At 39.1% G+C, this 15,334-nt stretch overlaps 3 protein-coding genes across 14 annotated transcripts in view; 1 reads left to right on the top strand and 2 right to left on the bottom strand.

The window, feature by feature from the left end:
- The first annotated feature begins 280 nt into the window (after nt 1-280).
- dnai7 (dynein axonemal intermediate chain 7) lies at nt 281-8,424 on the top strand. The gene is made up of 15 exons (XM_088014822.1): nt 281-305; nt 398-404; nt 1,110-1,272; nt 1,382-1,486; nt 3,322-3,459; nt 3,694-3,828; nt 3,929-4,032; nt 4,120-4,315; nt 5,356-5,518; nt 5,654-5,847; nt 5,934-6,114; nt 6,378-6,592; nt 6,798-6,956; nt 7,368-7,481; nt 8,017-8,424. Exons 1-15 carry the CDS (start codon nt 281-283, stop codon nt 8,290-8,292), a joined length of 2,175 nt encoding a protein of 724 aa, XP_087870948.1. The 3' UTR covers nt 8,293-8,424.
- A 433-nt stretch (nt 8,425-8,857) lies between these two features.
- Nucleotides 8,858-11,056, bottom strand: lyrm5a (LYR motif containing 5a). The gene is made up of 3 exons (XM_015003800.2): nt 10,969-11,056; nt 10,786-10,857; nt 8,858-9,701 (listed from the first exon to the last, which is right to left on the bottom strand). Exons 2-3 carry the CDS (start codon nt 10,828-10,830, stop codon nt 9,489-9,491), a joined length of 258 nt encoding a protein of 85 aa, XP_014859286.2. The 5' UTR covers nt 10,831-10,857; nt 10,969-11,056; the 3' UTR covers nt 8,858-9,488.
- Nucleotides 11,057-12,377: 1,321 nt separating this feature from the next.
- LOC106927895 (myomegalin) overlaps nt 12,378-15,334 on the bottom strand; it is a 37,650-nt gene continuing 34,693 nt past the window's right edge. For all 12 annotated transcript variants that reach the window (XM_088014474.1, XM_015003782.2, XM_088014468.1 and 9 more), the window contains one exon: nt 12,378-14,768. In XM_088014474.1, the coding sequence (XP_087870600.1) occupies nt 14,629-14,768 (140 nt within the window). In that variant the 3' untranslated portion in view covers nt 12,378-14,628. The remainder of the gene's footprint in view (nt 14,769-15,334) is intronic.

Genomic DNA, 15,334 nt, shown 5'->3' on the forward strand with positions numbered 1-15,334 from the left:
GTTATATATTTTTTAATGTAAATTAGACACAAACTTGTCTGTTTATCGTTTAAAATCTTTTATTTTCTAGAGTGTCTTGGCATGAACATGTTCTCTTAAACTAAAGTATTATCTGGAGATAATACTGTCTTTGTCTATCTCTTTGTGTGTTCTCTATTTCGGTTTTCTGGGCCCTGGAATCTTAAATGGAAAAATTGTCTTCTTCAAATCCTAATGTCTAATGTTAAACCTTGATTTCATTTTTTTCTTGCATGTCCTTTTGTATCTTTCTTTTTCGTGAATGATAGCCACCCAAGAAGAAAAAGGTATGTGCTAGAAGCACACAGTTAGTCTATTTAATCTCACAATAAATCCCTTTAATCCCTATACTTTCTTTAAATTTTCTACCACTATCCAGTCTCTCGGTACAATAAAGCGGTTTTCTATGTTAAACACTCATTTTGGATGTTTCTAGAAAAAAGTCAGGATGAGTAAAGCAGAGAGGTTAAAGAAGCAGCAAGAGGAAGAAGGTAATTCTTATGTTTTATAGCTACAATAAAGATAGCTTTATTTATTACCTTTATTTTGTTGTATAAAGAAGGTAGTTATTTTAAAGCATTCAACATTTTATTTTAAGCCTCAACTCATAACTAAACTTTCTTGCAGCTTATAACAACTGAAGCCATGTACATACACTGTATAAAAATGCACGTTCTTATTACTTCATGCTAATCTTTTCCTGTTTTAGCTCAGCTAGAATTACCTAAATTATTATTCTAAATACAAGAATAATGTATCTGAGCTTGTTGTGTTTGTGCAAAGTATGTAACAATGTGACAATATCTATAGTAAATATCACAAGTACTGTAGTACCATTTCTTCCTCAAAATCCTCGTAGTTTTCCATTTTTATATTAGGACTGTCACGATGAACTCAATTCATAATAGTTTTTTAAAAGTCTCAGTTTTGAATTCTACAGAAACTGTGTTTGATTATAATTTGGACTTTCCCAGTATGTAAACTTTGAAATTTGTAGGAAAAAAAGTCATTTTAAAACAATAGAAATAGTTTTGACCTAAACAAGGAAAAAGTTTCAAATGATTATTAAATTTCTAATTCTCATTATACAGTGTATGTAAACATCTTCTTTCAATTGGCAGTGGTGAAGTGACTTACATTTGTTTGGTGTCCTGTTGGTCTTCAGAGGCAGCCCGGCTGCAAGCTGAAAAAGAAGAACAGGAGAGGCTGGAAAGAGAGAGAAAGCTGGAGGAGATACAAAGGCTAGAGGAAAAGGTAAGATCCTTGCAGAATAAACTCCAAACTTTGGTGGAATATAACAACTGCACGTAACTTTGATTTCTGCACTCAGCGTAAAATAATGTAATACGTCTGCTGCTGACAGGCAGAGCAGAACAGAGACTTTGAGCTTACCGAACTGCGCCATCTGCTGGAGGAAAACTACTCCGCAATAATCAGATGGAAGGTTGATGCTGCAGAAAAGGCAGAGGTAGTGTTCACCGTACGATAATAATCTGATTCTTTTCAACATTAAAATATAAAAAAGACTTACTTCATAGCTTGAGGGTTTTTTTCCAGACATCTCTGCATATAAAGTATGCAAATTATATTTCAGTGATTCTTGAGAATAGGGACAAAACAGGTCCTATGGATAGAGCACCAAATTTGAATAAAATATACACAAAATATAATTTTTTCAAATATCTGACTAAACTAACCTGGGTCATGTGAGCACAACAATGTGTGTTTTTCTTGTGTTTGCTGAATTTTTTAATTTATTTTAAACATTGTAGTTGGTGGATGATACCTGTAAAATCCCTTGTCCAGGAGCAGAACTCAACACATTTTAGTATTTCTTTAAACATCCATCCATTTTCCTTCACCCTTGTCCCTCGGTGGGGTCGGGGGGGGGTGCTGGTGCCTATCTCCAGCTCACGTTCCGGGTGAGGTACACCCTGGGCAGGTCGCCAGTCTGTCGCAGGGCAACACAGAGACACACAACCATGCACACACACCTAGGGGCAATTTGGAAAGGCCAATTAACCTGACAGTCATGTTTTTGGACTGTGGGAGGAAACCAGAGAACCCGGAGAAAACCCACGCATGCACAGGGAGAACATGCAAACTCCATGCAGAAAGACCGGGGCTGGGAATTGAACCCAGAACCTTCTTGCTGCAAGGCGACAGCTCTACCAACTGCGCCACTGTGCAGCCCCTTCTTTAAACAATTAAAGAAATACTAAAATTATATATTATGACAATTAAGTATAAGTAGTCATATAAATAATTATAAAAGTATCGATAAATTGAATTAAAAATATTTTTTTAGATATTTTCCAACTCCGTTGAAATTTGTCCCTAGTTTTTGTCAACACCGTCAGACATGAAAAGAATGTTTTAAAAAAATCAGGCATTATTGGGGGGCACCAGAACTTCTGAGGACCCCATGACGTCGTCTTTTCTCTTCCTGTGCTAAGAGGGCTAGTTAGCTCTGGTTAGCTTATATTATTCTTTAGTTTTTTCTTCTGTTTTATTCCTAAGTTGCTCGTCACAACCATGATGTGTCAACTCCATAACTGACAATTTACAAAACTTTGATGAAATTTTGTGAAATAAAAGCTTAATTTTGGTAAACTGTAAAGATTTCATGGACCTGATGAGCTACAATATGACCACCTTTAGAATAACATATACATTGAGGTAGTTTGGCATTTCGTCAACCCCGTCAGATGTCAACTCCATCAGAGTTTTTGTGACTCTTTCATTGAAATTGTTGTCAAATCTCACTTAAATGTGCAATTAATTCATTTTAATGTATTTTACATAAATTGCATTACTTCACATGTATCAAGTTTTTCTTATTACTCACTAGTTTGTCACCACCTTCAGTTCTGTGTCAGCTCTGTGATGCACTGTCAACTCCGTCAGATGGAATTTTTGTTGTTTTTTGTTTTAAATAATATTTATTTTGTTTCTTGAGAAGCATTTGTCTGTAAAATGAGTAAAAATATCACTAATAGGGTATTTAAAAAATAATTTTATATTTATTTTTGTCAGATGTTGATGACAAAGTTCTGGGTCAGGTCGATTAAAAATTTCATTTTCAAAAAAATGTTGCAACTGGGAGCCTGCACCTTAGCATCTTTACATTTCGTAAACATTATTTGTCATATTTGCACACATAAGGTTGAGAAATAATAATAATAATAAAAAAATGGGAAAATTAAAACCCATTTTGTCCCTATTCTCAAGAATCACTGATTTACTAAAGTAGAGATTTCAGTGCGATCATTCTTGATAGTTCTGTCCAATCTTTGCGCTCAGTGGGAGAGATACATGCTTTGCGATGGAGTCCCAGACGCAAAGGACCAGCGGGCGGTCAATACATTCGTCACCTTGTGGAAGGATTACTCAGACACCGACATCGAAGAGGAGCATCAACTATGCAACTCAGCAGTAAAGGTGTGTATCCATACTACACACCTCTACGCAGTGTTTACACTGTTGACTCAGGGAGACCACATGTTGAAAACCATGCATCATTTTCCATTCTTTTCATAATCATGCTCTACTTTGTTTGTCAATCATCTAAAATTCCAGTAAAGCACATTAAAGGTTTTTGGATGTAATATGAAACAGTTCAAGAATGAGAATGTTTTTTGCAAGGCACTGTGATAGCACGGGTTATGTTTGTAGCTTATTGAAGCGTTGGATGAGCTTATGAAAGAGGCCAAAGATCCAGAGTTGGTCCCAAAGTACCACGATGCTCTCATAGAAGTCCAGGAGATTCTCCACGCCAAGCACCTATTCATAGCTGAGAAGCTCCTAAAGGTAGGACAAAAACAAGCTTCATTTATTTATGTTAGCAAATGAAGAGCCCAATGCGTGGAAACCCGTTCCGCTGCATCCTCCTGTTTCGTCTTCGTCACAGGGAGCAAGCGACAACATTGACCCCGACACAAGGAACATGCAGACTGTGTCCAAACACAAAAATGTGACGCTGTGCCTCTGGGCCAACCTCTTCAAAAATCCAAGGTTATTGGGCGAATCGGTTGGGAATATTCAAATCCTTCCCCTGTCCTCGCACTGACACACTCACGGGTTTGGATTTTCTGTCTTTAGCTTTACAGGTTTTGACTTTCAGGAAGCTGGCCTGAGCTTTAAGCTTCCTGAGGAGCTGGCTGTGAGCGACATCGCCGTGCGGATCCTCCACACCCACTATGACCACCTGTCGATACTGTCCAGGCTCAGGCATCTGCCTCAGAAGCCGATAGTGGAGGAGATTCCTCCGCCCGTCCAGCAGCCAGAGGAAACCCGGGTTGGTCAAAACAAATCAGCTCATGTTTTAGCAGTATTTTCATTTTAACTGTTTGTTTATTGTTTATTTGAATGGGGACAAGCGCTAATATTTGTAGCCTTAGCTAAGTTGCAATGCATGTCCCCAGATGGGCTTTTAACCACATAGACATACGATAATATCGATACAGCTGAACCAGAAGTCATCTAGTACGTCATCAAGGGATAAAACAGGCGAGCAAAACCTTGAGGAAATGATCGTGGCTGGCTCTAAACCTGATTCCTTTTAAGATGCTCTTCACCCTCAGTTTAAAAACGTGCCAATCCCATGTCCTCAGGCAAGAAATCCCACATACTGATGGCTGATTGTCCAAAGGAAGTTTTGTGAAAGGACGTTTTTCAACACGTCTAAACTTTTAGATGAGAATCCATAACCCTGCCCAAATATTTCTCATCTGCTTAAAATGCTGGCCATTGATTTTCAAGTTTCAATCAGAGCTACTGATCACCAACCAGGACCTTAAAGAAAAACAAATCGATACTGTTTTTTTTCCACATTTAAAGTAAGATATGACCTCTCAAACCATGCTACAACAGAAATGAACAATTGAGACAATTGACATGAGACTGAGGTGATGATATCCCTACCGGCCACACATACAACAGCAAACCTTCACCAAGGCAGACTTCAACCAGAGACCAAATACTGTTTCTGTAGCACTTATAATCAGGTACATCAATGAAACTAGTTTGAGTTTAAAGAGAAAAAAATGAAGGTGTGAATATGTTAATAGTGTCTTAATTTCATTATATTAAGCTGTCCATGAAGTATGCCTTTCGGCTTTGAGTTCTTATCCCATAAAACCTTCGCATGGCTCACAGTAGGAAGAGCGGGAGAGTTTTGAGTATTACTCACAGATTTGCTGAAACAGTTTTGTTTTTTTTATGCTGTAGTGTGATCTTTGTTCTTCCCTATTTGTCAAAATAGCGGCCACGTTCCTTCCAAGAGATGACTTTGTGATGACCCAAACCCGTTGCCTTGCTTTCCTTTTCCCACTGCAGGATGGTGATTGCACCAGTGAACTGCCCTTTACCCCTCGCAGTCCAACCAGTGAGCCGCCCGTAAAAAGCACCAGCCGGCCGTCTTCAGAGGAAAGCGTGATACCTGCACAGACAGAAGAACTCAGTGGTCACATTTGCAGCCTGGTTTTATCTGATGGTCCAAGTAAAGAAAAAAAAAAACTTAATGTAGAATTTTTAAAATTAGATCTTTTTTTATTCTCTTCAGAAGTTGTCATTACTCTTTAAAACTTATGTAATTTTCCACCTTGAAATAAAAGGACCTTCTTTTTGTCCACAGCCAAGGATCCATCCTGGCCTAGCTTGGCACAGCTGAACTCTCTGAGTCCACCTGTGCCTGAATTCGAAGAGAAAGAAGATGACACAGAGGTTGTAAATCTGGTTCAGTACACAACCCTGGGTGGAGTTTTCTACTACGATCTCCTCCAACTCCCACCTCAGCCTATCAGGAGAAAGGGGTACACGATACTGCAGGTGATTACAACAGGATTTTTCTGCCCAAACCCTCAGCTCAGGTTGAATTCAGCAGATCTTCAAAGATCAATGGTTTGTTCTTCTAGATGGTGGATGGGCTGAAGGTATTCCCTTACCCAATAGAAAGGTCCAACAAAAAGGAGTGCTCCGATGACCCAACAGAAAAACCCAACAAGGGGGCGTGCTCCCCTGTTGGGGTGTCCATTGTGCTTCCCGAGTGGGTTGTCTTCATGGAGATGCCACTCGTGGCTCGCTGGGACGCTGCAGGTACATGCATCAGAAACCAGCCCAGAAGTTGGACAACAATTTTCATCCCTCTTGAACCTTTTCATGTGTTGCAATAATAAAATGTGAGGGGGGAAAAGATCCTCCTTCACAATAGTGACAGTTTGTGTTGATCTATCGCATAGAGTCCCGATCAAAACATGCTGAAGTTTTAAGATATAGTGGAACAAAATGTGGAAACAGTTCCAGAGGAATGAATGCTTTTTGTACTGTGACGCCACTAACGGTGACTTCTGCACAACCAGAGGGCCGCTGGCGAAAGGACGGCATCATCAACGTCTCCTACGAGGAGGCAGAAGGCAAAATCTCCTTTGAGATGGAATCATTCCAGATCTTCGCACTGATGCGCAACACCTTCGCCAACTTTCCTTTCCGGGGCTGGGAGCTGCGGCCGCTGGGCCAAAACTCAGCTATTTATACTGTCAAGGGGGCTCTCATTCAGATCTCCATCACCATCGAGGCAAGACACTTTTTTTCTGTTCACCTGCTGTTGGAGAAAATATTTAGAGATGAGCTGAATGGCTTTTTATTCTGGTTTACAAGAATATTTCTCACGAAAATTGTTCCATTTTATATCTTTATCGGCAAGATGTAAATGAATACATAGTGAAATTATTAAGAAGAACAAACGTTAACATTTTGTTTGTTATGAATCTGATGAACAGAATAGTCAGTGCATGCTGCAGGTGGCGCAGGGCAGAGGCCTCTCTCACCTCGTGGGGAAGTGGATGAGCGGACCGGCTCTGCAGAAAGCCATGGCCAAGGCAGGGATTGACATCTTTGTTAACGAGAACACGCACAAATACGTCAGCATCTGCAAGAAGGTCTGCATCCTGTAGCAATTTCATTTGATCATTTTGCAAAAAAAGATACATGAATGCTCTGATTTTTTTGTTCGCTGTATGGGTAGTCGGGGTTAGACTTGTTGAAAATGAGCAGCATGTAGAATGGAGAAGTTTTCCATCTTGCCATGTTTTTTTTTTTTACATTAAAAGGAAATGTGCCTAAAGGTCTCTTTATTGATGGACAACATTTGTCACATTTGGACAACAACCTCCCAAAAAAATGTTAGATGAAGACTAGATTACAGGATAGGAACTGTTGGTGCTTCACTAACGCCACATGGGGGACCCGCAATATTGAAACTGGCCTAACTTGATTGTGCAAGTCAGGAAATCACATTTTGTTCCGCACAGCATCAGAAAACATCCTGCTTCTTTCTGCTCTTTTTTCAGAACCCACGTATAGAACAGTTTGCTTATGACCAGATGGCCCTCTATGCATCAGCTTGTGCTTTTTCATGGAGCAAGTGGAACGCCACATGTGGAGAGGACAATCTGGTCCTTCAGGTACTTTTATTCCCGGTAACCTATATTTTTCTTTAGAGATGACATAAATCAATCAATCAATCAATCAATTTTATTTATAAAGCACCCTTCATACTAAAAGCAGCTCAAAGTGCTGGACATGAACTAGGGCTGGACAATACATCAGTAATGATATATAAATTGCAAAAGAATCGTGATCAATAGCTTTAGATAATACAGCTGATGGAATATTCAATATATAGAACATTCATTGAACCCCGATCCAAAATCGCACAACATTCTGGGGGATGTAGGCAGAGTGAAAGACTTTAGCTGCTCAACCTAAGCAAGGCATGGCATCAACAAACTCACTCGCTCATTGGTTACCTAGCAACAACCTGTTGCGTAACATGTGCAGCACCAGTTCCATGTTGTGCCTCATGACATAGAGGAGTGAAAACAGTCCATTAATCACCAGCAACATGGTTTTGTTAGACTAAGGAAAGACTACATAACCCAATGCAGTACATCTTAATTGTTCTGTTGTACTCATCTGCATGTCCGTCTTTTCTGTCAGGGCTGTGAGCACCTCAAAGCCGGCCCTGTACCTGAAGACTCTTGGAATATTTACTTTGTGGGTTCACAGAGGAGTAGGCAACTGGAGATCACTGAGAACAGTGAAGCTTTTTCCACCGACCACGCTGCTGGCAGCGAGTTCCACTCCACACTCATCCACGTTCTGCAGGACAGCATGAGCCCTGATGGGATAGCTTTGGTCAGAAAGTCCCATTACTGCTTTGTTGACACTGTGCAAAGCCTGCTTTCTGCTACCAGACCTCTGGTTTTTTCATAAATTGCAACGGACCAGGGGTCACAATGGCTCAACTAATATCTTCAAATACAGCTACGATAATGACAAATGCAAGTCTCAACAGTTTGTGCGTTGCATTTCCACAGCATTGACACTAAAAGTACCAGTGGCATATATTTTATCTTTTTTTTTTTTTTCCCACAACCCTACTTTTCTTTTACTTTTACAATTTTTCTCTACTGCCTTTTTAGCTTTTCACATAAAATTGGAATAAAAATAGATATAACCTTGTGGTAGTAACTTGACAGATGAGTTAAAAGGGTACAAACATTTTTACAAACTATTGCAAATGTTTCAAGTCCATTAAGCCCCCAAGGCAACTTCGCACTCTTTAAAGACAATACAAAAATTGTAATTTGACGTGTTATAAACCGGTGTCTGCACATCCAGACTGAATTGATGCTGCTGTATGTAACTTATGTCTTTTAGATATTTTTTAAAACTGTCCCCATGTTGTGACCGTATATTATGAGACAGATAACCAGTGAAAACATCAAGCTCCTCTAACTTTCCTCTTAGCTGTCATTGAAATGAAATGGGTTCAATATTTTAGCATTAAAAAACATTTATTACCTGTGAATATTACTTTAATACAGTATAGGACATTTATTTTTCCAAGCAACTGAACGACATTCGTATAAATGTGTTAATACAGAATTGCATTACAACTCAAAGCATTTCATTATACAAAAGGCAGACATTTCCGTTTAACAATGTTTAACACACGGCTCTTTGAGTCTTAATAATTACATTCTGAAGAAAACAAGAACGTGAGTTAAAAAATACATAAAGAAAGCCTGATTGCACCAAAACTTAAGCTTCACTGGAGTCCAAGTTCTAGTGCACAACCTGAACGGCTTCAGGAGAAAAGATTTATGGCCAGTGGAGACAGAGATCAGATATTTAGGCCACAGTGACATACAAAGTCAAGAAGAGGCTTCATCATCTAAAGCTGCATTTGTGCAATTTTAGAGTTTAGCGTTACATGCATCTTTCGTTAAAAAAAGAACGGAAAAAGTAGATATTTTGAAAACCAACTTTTGGGGTTTTCTGCAGACAACAGTATGTTATTTACTTTGTAGGGCTTATTTAAAATTGTGAAGAGAACAGTAATTGCATTGCAGCTTATGTTTCTACTAGTCTCCATGTCTCTTTTGTATGAAAAATACAGTTTGTTCTCACTTCTCGGGGTCATAGTAGCGCTTCTTCATGGCCCGGTATTTTCTGAGGAAATAAAGGGCCTCCAGCTCTTTGATGACGTGGTCTCCTCTGGCAACCAGCTGTTTGATTTTCTCAGGGTCAGTTTCATCTTTGTTCTTCATAAACGCATGCTTTAGTCGTTCTCTGAAATAAGCTGCTCCTTTTGGGTACTCACGGCCAAGATACAGCAGCTGGAAAATGACAACAAAAAGTCAAATAAGATGCTTTACTTCAGAGCATTTAGTTTTTTTTTTGTTTTTTTTTTTTGACCAAACCAAAGGTAAGTATGGAGCTATGGTTCTGTGAAGTCCTACATGTCTGTGTAGACCTGCATTTAGCAGGTGTTTGACCTCCACCCTCGGACATAAATGGGGTCCGAGTCTGATCAATGGCTTCGTTCATGTAGTCTGAGGGGCAAAATTTGAGTAAGGAAGGTGCTACGTGGCAATTGAATCACCCCTGATCCAACAACCTTCTGTAGGACCAACAACCAGAGGAGGAAGCAACAACATATTAGGCTGAACAAAATGAATGAGTGTGTAGTCAGAAAAACCTGGACACTGGAAAAAGAAAAAAATCTATAGCAAACAAAGATAGGCAGGGTAATTTGTCAACCACAGTTGTAACATGCAAGAGATCGTGGTCTGGTAGTCACACACCTGACTTTTTTGGGTATTTTATCAGACTGCTCAACTGTTTATTCAGGCCTCAGATACCAAAATATAGTTTATGAGTGAATACTTTAGTTCATAATTACAGTTTAAAAGAAAAATATGTAGAATTAAATCAAACATGAGACTTCATTTTGAAGACTAGCTTAATTTCAAGAAAGATATTACCAATCTTAAAAGTTTATGAAATGGAAGTAGAAGACGACGTCATGGTACAAATAGACACGAACTGGTAAAAAGGAGAACTGACTTGGTTTTTGATCAAAGTGTTAGTTGCAGATTTTACATTCACTTTCACAAATGAAAGTTTATCAAAGACTCCTTCCTTTTATTGACCAGTTTTACGTGAAAGCCTTCTAATTGCTTAGTGGTTTATGTTAAGTTTATTATCAAGGGAAAACGTTTTAACGTGAATAATTTTCACACACCACATTATAATGTAGGCTAAGTCACTATAGAGTTTATATCTCAAAACACCAAATTCATAGATAATTTCCAAGTAAAACTTAAGAAATGTAAGGCATTCAAATATGAAACATGTTTGTAAGTCTAACTGTCTCTATGACTACCACCAGTAGTCAGAAAGGAATGAAACAGAACTTACAGTTTTGTACAGTCTCATAACTTCACCCTTTAAAGGGTTTGCCATGTCAAACAAATGTGGCCGATCACGTCTCTGGAATGAAAGAAAGGAAAGATGGAAGTGTGAGGGGGAAACAAACAGCAGCTAGAGTCACTGACATTGTAAACAGCATATTAATCTCAAAGTCGACTGATTCATACTGACATGTAAACGTCTTAAAGCGGACTAGCTTGTCCGCGTTCACATTTTACTCGCTGCCGTGTGGCGTATCGTAGTGTCGCAAATATAAGCATGCAAGTGCGCATGTGCACCAGTTGCCGTGGTTACTTGTTCGCCTCATAGACATGAATACGGCTGTGCAGTTGGTCGAAATTGATAATATGTATCCGTGATTGAAATAATACAATTTCACTTTATTTTTTTATCGTAAAAATAATGAATACTTAATTACTTTTGAAGGAACTTGGTTTACTTTATTTACAGTGGGCGTTACATTTTTTTTTAAAAAAAATAGGCCTATAAAGAGTTTTGTCATTTTTTTAATGGAACGAATTGCTCCCTGAAAATGTATTTTTGAAGGCATAATAAGCTCCACGGTCGGTTTATATCGACTTAATATTGTTTTAACATCCTCCTACGCCTATTAACTATTCTGTACACCTTTGTTTCACATTAACCCATTCGGTTTTATAGTGCTAACGTGTCTGTTTCTCGTAATTTGTGTTTTTAAACACTTAAAATGTGAAAACACTAATCAATGTTTTTGTTATAATGCTTTGTAATGATATAGCCGCTAATACTAGTTTTAGCCACTAGGTGTTAGTATTTGGTTGTCACATGGTGAAGCTATAAGCATAAGAAGAAATAGTTGTTACATTTTATTAAATAAAATGGTGGTGAATGGTGAGGTAAAGGGCTTAGTTCTTTCCACAAAGGAAGACAAGTTTATTGGGTAATTGTAATTGTAGAGAACCCTTTGCTACAAGAGCCTGAAATACATACACAGCCTTGGAGGTCCTTGAGCAAGAAAGGTACTTAACGTGTACCTATCAGTTTAATTTTGTGTAAAATAAACTTGTGGGGATGGAGTACATAAAATTGCTAAAATCCCTGGGACCTACATTGTCTTAAATTCAGTCCTATTCAACAGGAAAATTAGAGGAACTTTGCTGTGCTCCATTTAGCCTTCCTGTTATCTGCTGAATGTCTAGTCCTCTCTCACAGTCTGAATACAGAGTAATCATATCTAAAAATGTTGCAGAAATCCTAATAATAATAATAGCTTCTTCTTTGAACTTCACTTACTTTACCTTCCTGATACCGATAATAGCTAACAGTAACAGTGTCCAAACCAAAGGGTGCTGAAGTTCAGGTGTCTGGCTAATGGCCATCTATGGAGTGTTTGCTGTTGAGAAAATCTAGGACTTTTGAGCACTGGTCAAGGACATCAAAGGTAAAAATCGTCAGATGACGGTCACCAGTTCGTTTCTTGGTACTTCTCCAGTCATTGCGTTCATGAGCTCTTGCTTATCAGAAACCACATATGCCGATGAGTTTTCAGACTAAAACTAAATCAAGTGTCGCAGGCGCATTGGAATGAGGAGAAAACCACGGAAGTTTTTAAGTGTTTTATTCATTCCTTCTCACAATTCATCATCGCAAGAACTTTTTCTTTAATGCAACACACCTGATCAGACACAGGACTCAACAGTGTCCTGTATCGGCCAACTACTTCAATAAGCATAAACTCAGGATATACCTGCACCAATCAGATAGCACTATATACATATGCAATTCAATACCAACAACAATCTACTGTTTGGTTCCCTTTTTATTAGCAAATAGCAAAGAAAAAACAGGCTTTGTTCACGCCCTAACAAGGTGCTCTGTTGATTCAGTGTATTACAATCATTTCAGAAGACACTTTTTAAAACAAAATTCCTCGAAACATCTCCCATTAACTTTGAAATACTTGGCAACTTTTGTCTTTTTTCTTCTTTCCTGAAAACTCGAGCGTGAACAAAACCCACTTCAACAGAAATCAAGTAGACGCTTGGTCAAGGCCATTTCTACCTCTGAGAGCAAACTCTCAAGCTAAGGTTAAAGGCAAGCGAAGCAACATTAATCAGAGCCTTATAGTAGGAGATACATGGTCAGTGTATTACATATGATGAAGGCATAGTCTGCTTACTTATCAGGTGTAAGCCTATGCAGTTAATTAATTCAAAGTGGCTTGATCCTCTAATAACACTGCATACACTGCATTGTACACTGGAGGAGGTGAATAGCAAACAGACACACCATAATGATGTTTGACATCAAAATAAACCAAAAATAATCAAGCTATTGCACAGGTACCCAGATAATCAACTTTGCAAAAAAAGCAAATGTTGGCTGTTTTCACGCATAATACCCACACATGCACACAAAGCTGATATTTACAGCACAGAATGGCATCATGTACAGCAAAAAAAAGGAAAAAAAAAAAACAGTAAAACAAACGGGAAAATTAGCTTTTTAGGTGATAAGTGACAGGCAGCCCGCCAAAGTTTGCATCATTTGTAAAAATTTGTTCTTTTTTTTTTTTTGCCTTTGCTCAGGGGATACTAAAAATAACATTAAGAGACATTAACAAATAGCTTGACTGAAAAATCTGCTGGAGTGCTGGTCCAAAAAAATGTTTCAATAGGTGTCTAACGGTTGCCGTCTCTATGGTTTAAAAGGAAAACAAGACAGCGTGGTGACACTGTGGCTGATATAAGTTTTCTCATTCATGTGGACGAGGCGAGTCAGAGTGAAAAGTTTGAGGCTCAAACTTTGGCAAGAATCGGCTGCGACTCGTTCCAGCGCTCCGATTTTCATGTGCACAGTCTTTGTCATGCATCGACACTCAAGAAATAAATACAATCATGACACCGGTTGTGTCCACACCATGGCAAACGCTGCAAACTGTGATCCAGTGCAGCGTAGTTACTCAAGAAACATCGTTATTGCACATGCTCGCACGAGAAGCCCCCTGGGGAGTGAGCACGGCCTGGTTCCTCTGGCACACGCAGCTCCCAGTTTTTGTGATTTTGCAAACTTAGAGGACATTGAAAAGGAGGCGTGGGACTTGGCTGTAGCATCACTCAACAACAAATAATCTTAGCTATTGGCTTTCTCCACAACGGCTAGCGCACATTGTGCACGGCACATCCCTCCGGCATGTCTAACGAGAGATTGTGGATGTCACTTTTCTTTGCATTGCATTTGTAAAAATTCTAACCTCCTGCCACAAGGAGGAGAGTTGCATTTCAGTGGCAGGTTTAGGGGAAATGAACTTGTCTTTGAGTGAACCGTTCGATCACACACAAACTGATGGGACTTTACGTGTGTGTGTGTCTGTGTCTGTGTGCAGAGTACATCTCAAAAGCCATTTCAAACATGCGCAAACCCTCTTTCTCTACAGGCTGTCTGGCTCTGTGTGGGTGCAGATCAGATTAGTATCTGTACCTGAAATATATCAGAAACCCACAAGAAATGTGTGCAATCCTCGAACCAGAGCTAAAGGCATCTTCAGACACTTCGGGACTGTAGGACGCACATCCCTGAAACCATCAGAAGCACTTTTCAATCAGCCCCTCGATCTTACACACAGCAAGCAAACTGCTGACTGTTTCACTCAAAGACAACAACAGAGGTGAACAGGGGTGAGGGGAGGGTCAAGGTGCAGCTTGTACTCTGACTGTATTGTCCAGACGAACAAGGGGCGGCTGGATGGAGAAGAGTGGGCAGGGTCAACTGGGAAGGAGTATGTGATGAGGGAGGGGTCTGTTTAAGCAGAGAGGTCAGACATGGGAGCACTTAGGTTGGTGCTTTGGGAGTCTAAAGCAGACACTGGCTGCTGCGCTTCCTCGTTGCCAGACGCTGAGTGGCTTCTGCTCCGGTGATTCCAGGAAAGCCGCCGCTCATCAGGACACCGCGATCAGGAGGCCGTGCTCTGGCAACACCTCCAAGCTCCTCAACTGGGGATGACAAGAAAAGCCAAGTATGTTCAATGGTCAGGGCTTGTAAAAAGTGTCCAGGAAAATGGTGTGAAGGGGTAGTTTTGATGCTTTCAGCAACATGTTTACTTTGCTTTTAAGAGGTAAATCTGTTATTTTTCTTTTAAAGTTGTGTGAAAGTAAAAGTGTTTTAGATCAATCAATCATTTATTGGCATCACTGGCAAAAAAAAAAAAGAACTTTAAAATAAAGTCATCTTTTTTATATTATTATCCTACTATCCTGTTCCCGCAATGAAAGATAAATTAATTTTGTGGCTTTTTACACATAAGGAGTACCAATAACAGAAGCTGAGAAAATCATGGTTATGGAAGCATTATGTGAAGAAATATGTCAAAACAACTTAATGTCTAGTTTTATGATACAAAATAATAAAGAACATAGTTTATATATATATATATATATATATATATATATATATATATATATATATATATATATATAAATAAAAAAGATGGTAAAAATACAGTTCTGAGTTTGTAGGGTGTGAAGCAGTGATGTCATTATGAACAAAAAAGGGCAGCTCC

Source organism: Poecilia mexicana, unplaced genomic scaffold (assembly GCF_051168715.1).
Source record: "Poecilia mexicana isolate PSO_F unplaced genomic scaffold, ASM5116871v1 scaffold_17, whole genome shotgun sequence".
In the NCBI taxonomy this organism is placed as follows: domain Eukaryota; kingdom Metazoa; phylum Chordata; class Actinopteri; order Cyprinodontiformes; family Poeciliidae; genus Poecilia; species Poecilia mexicana.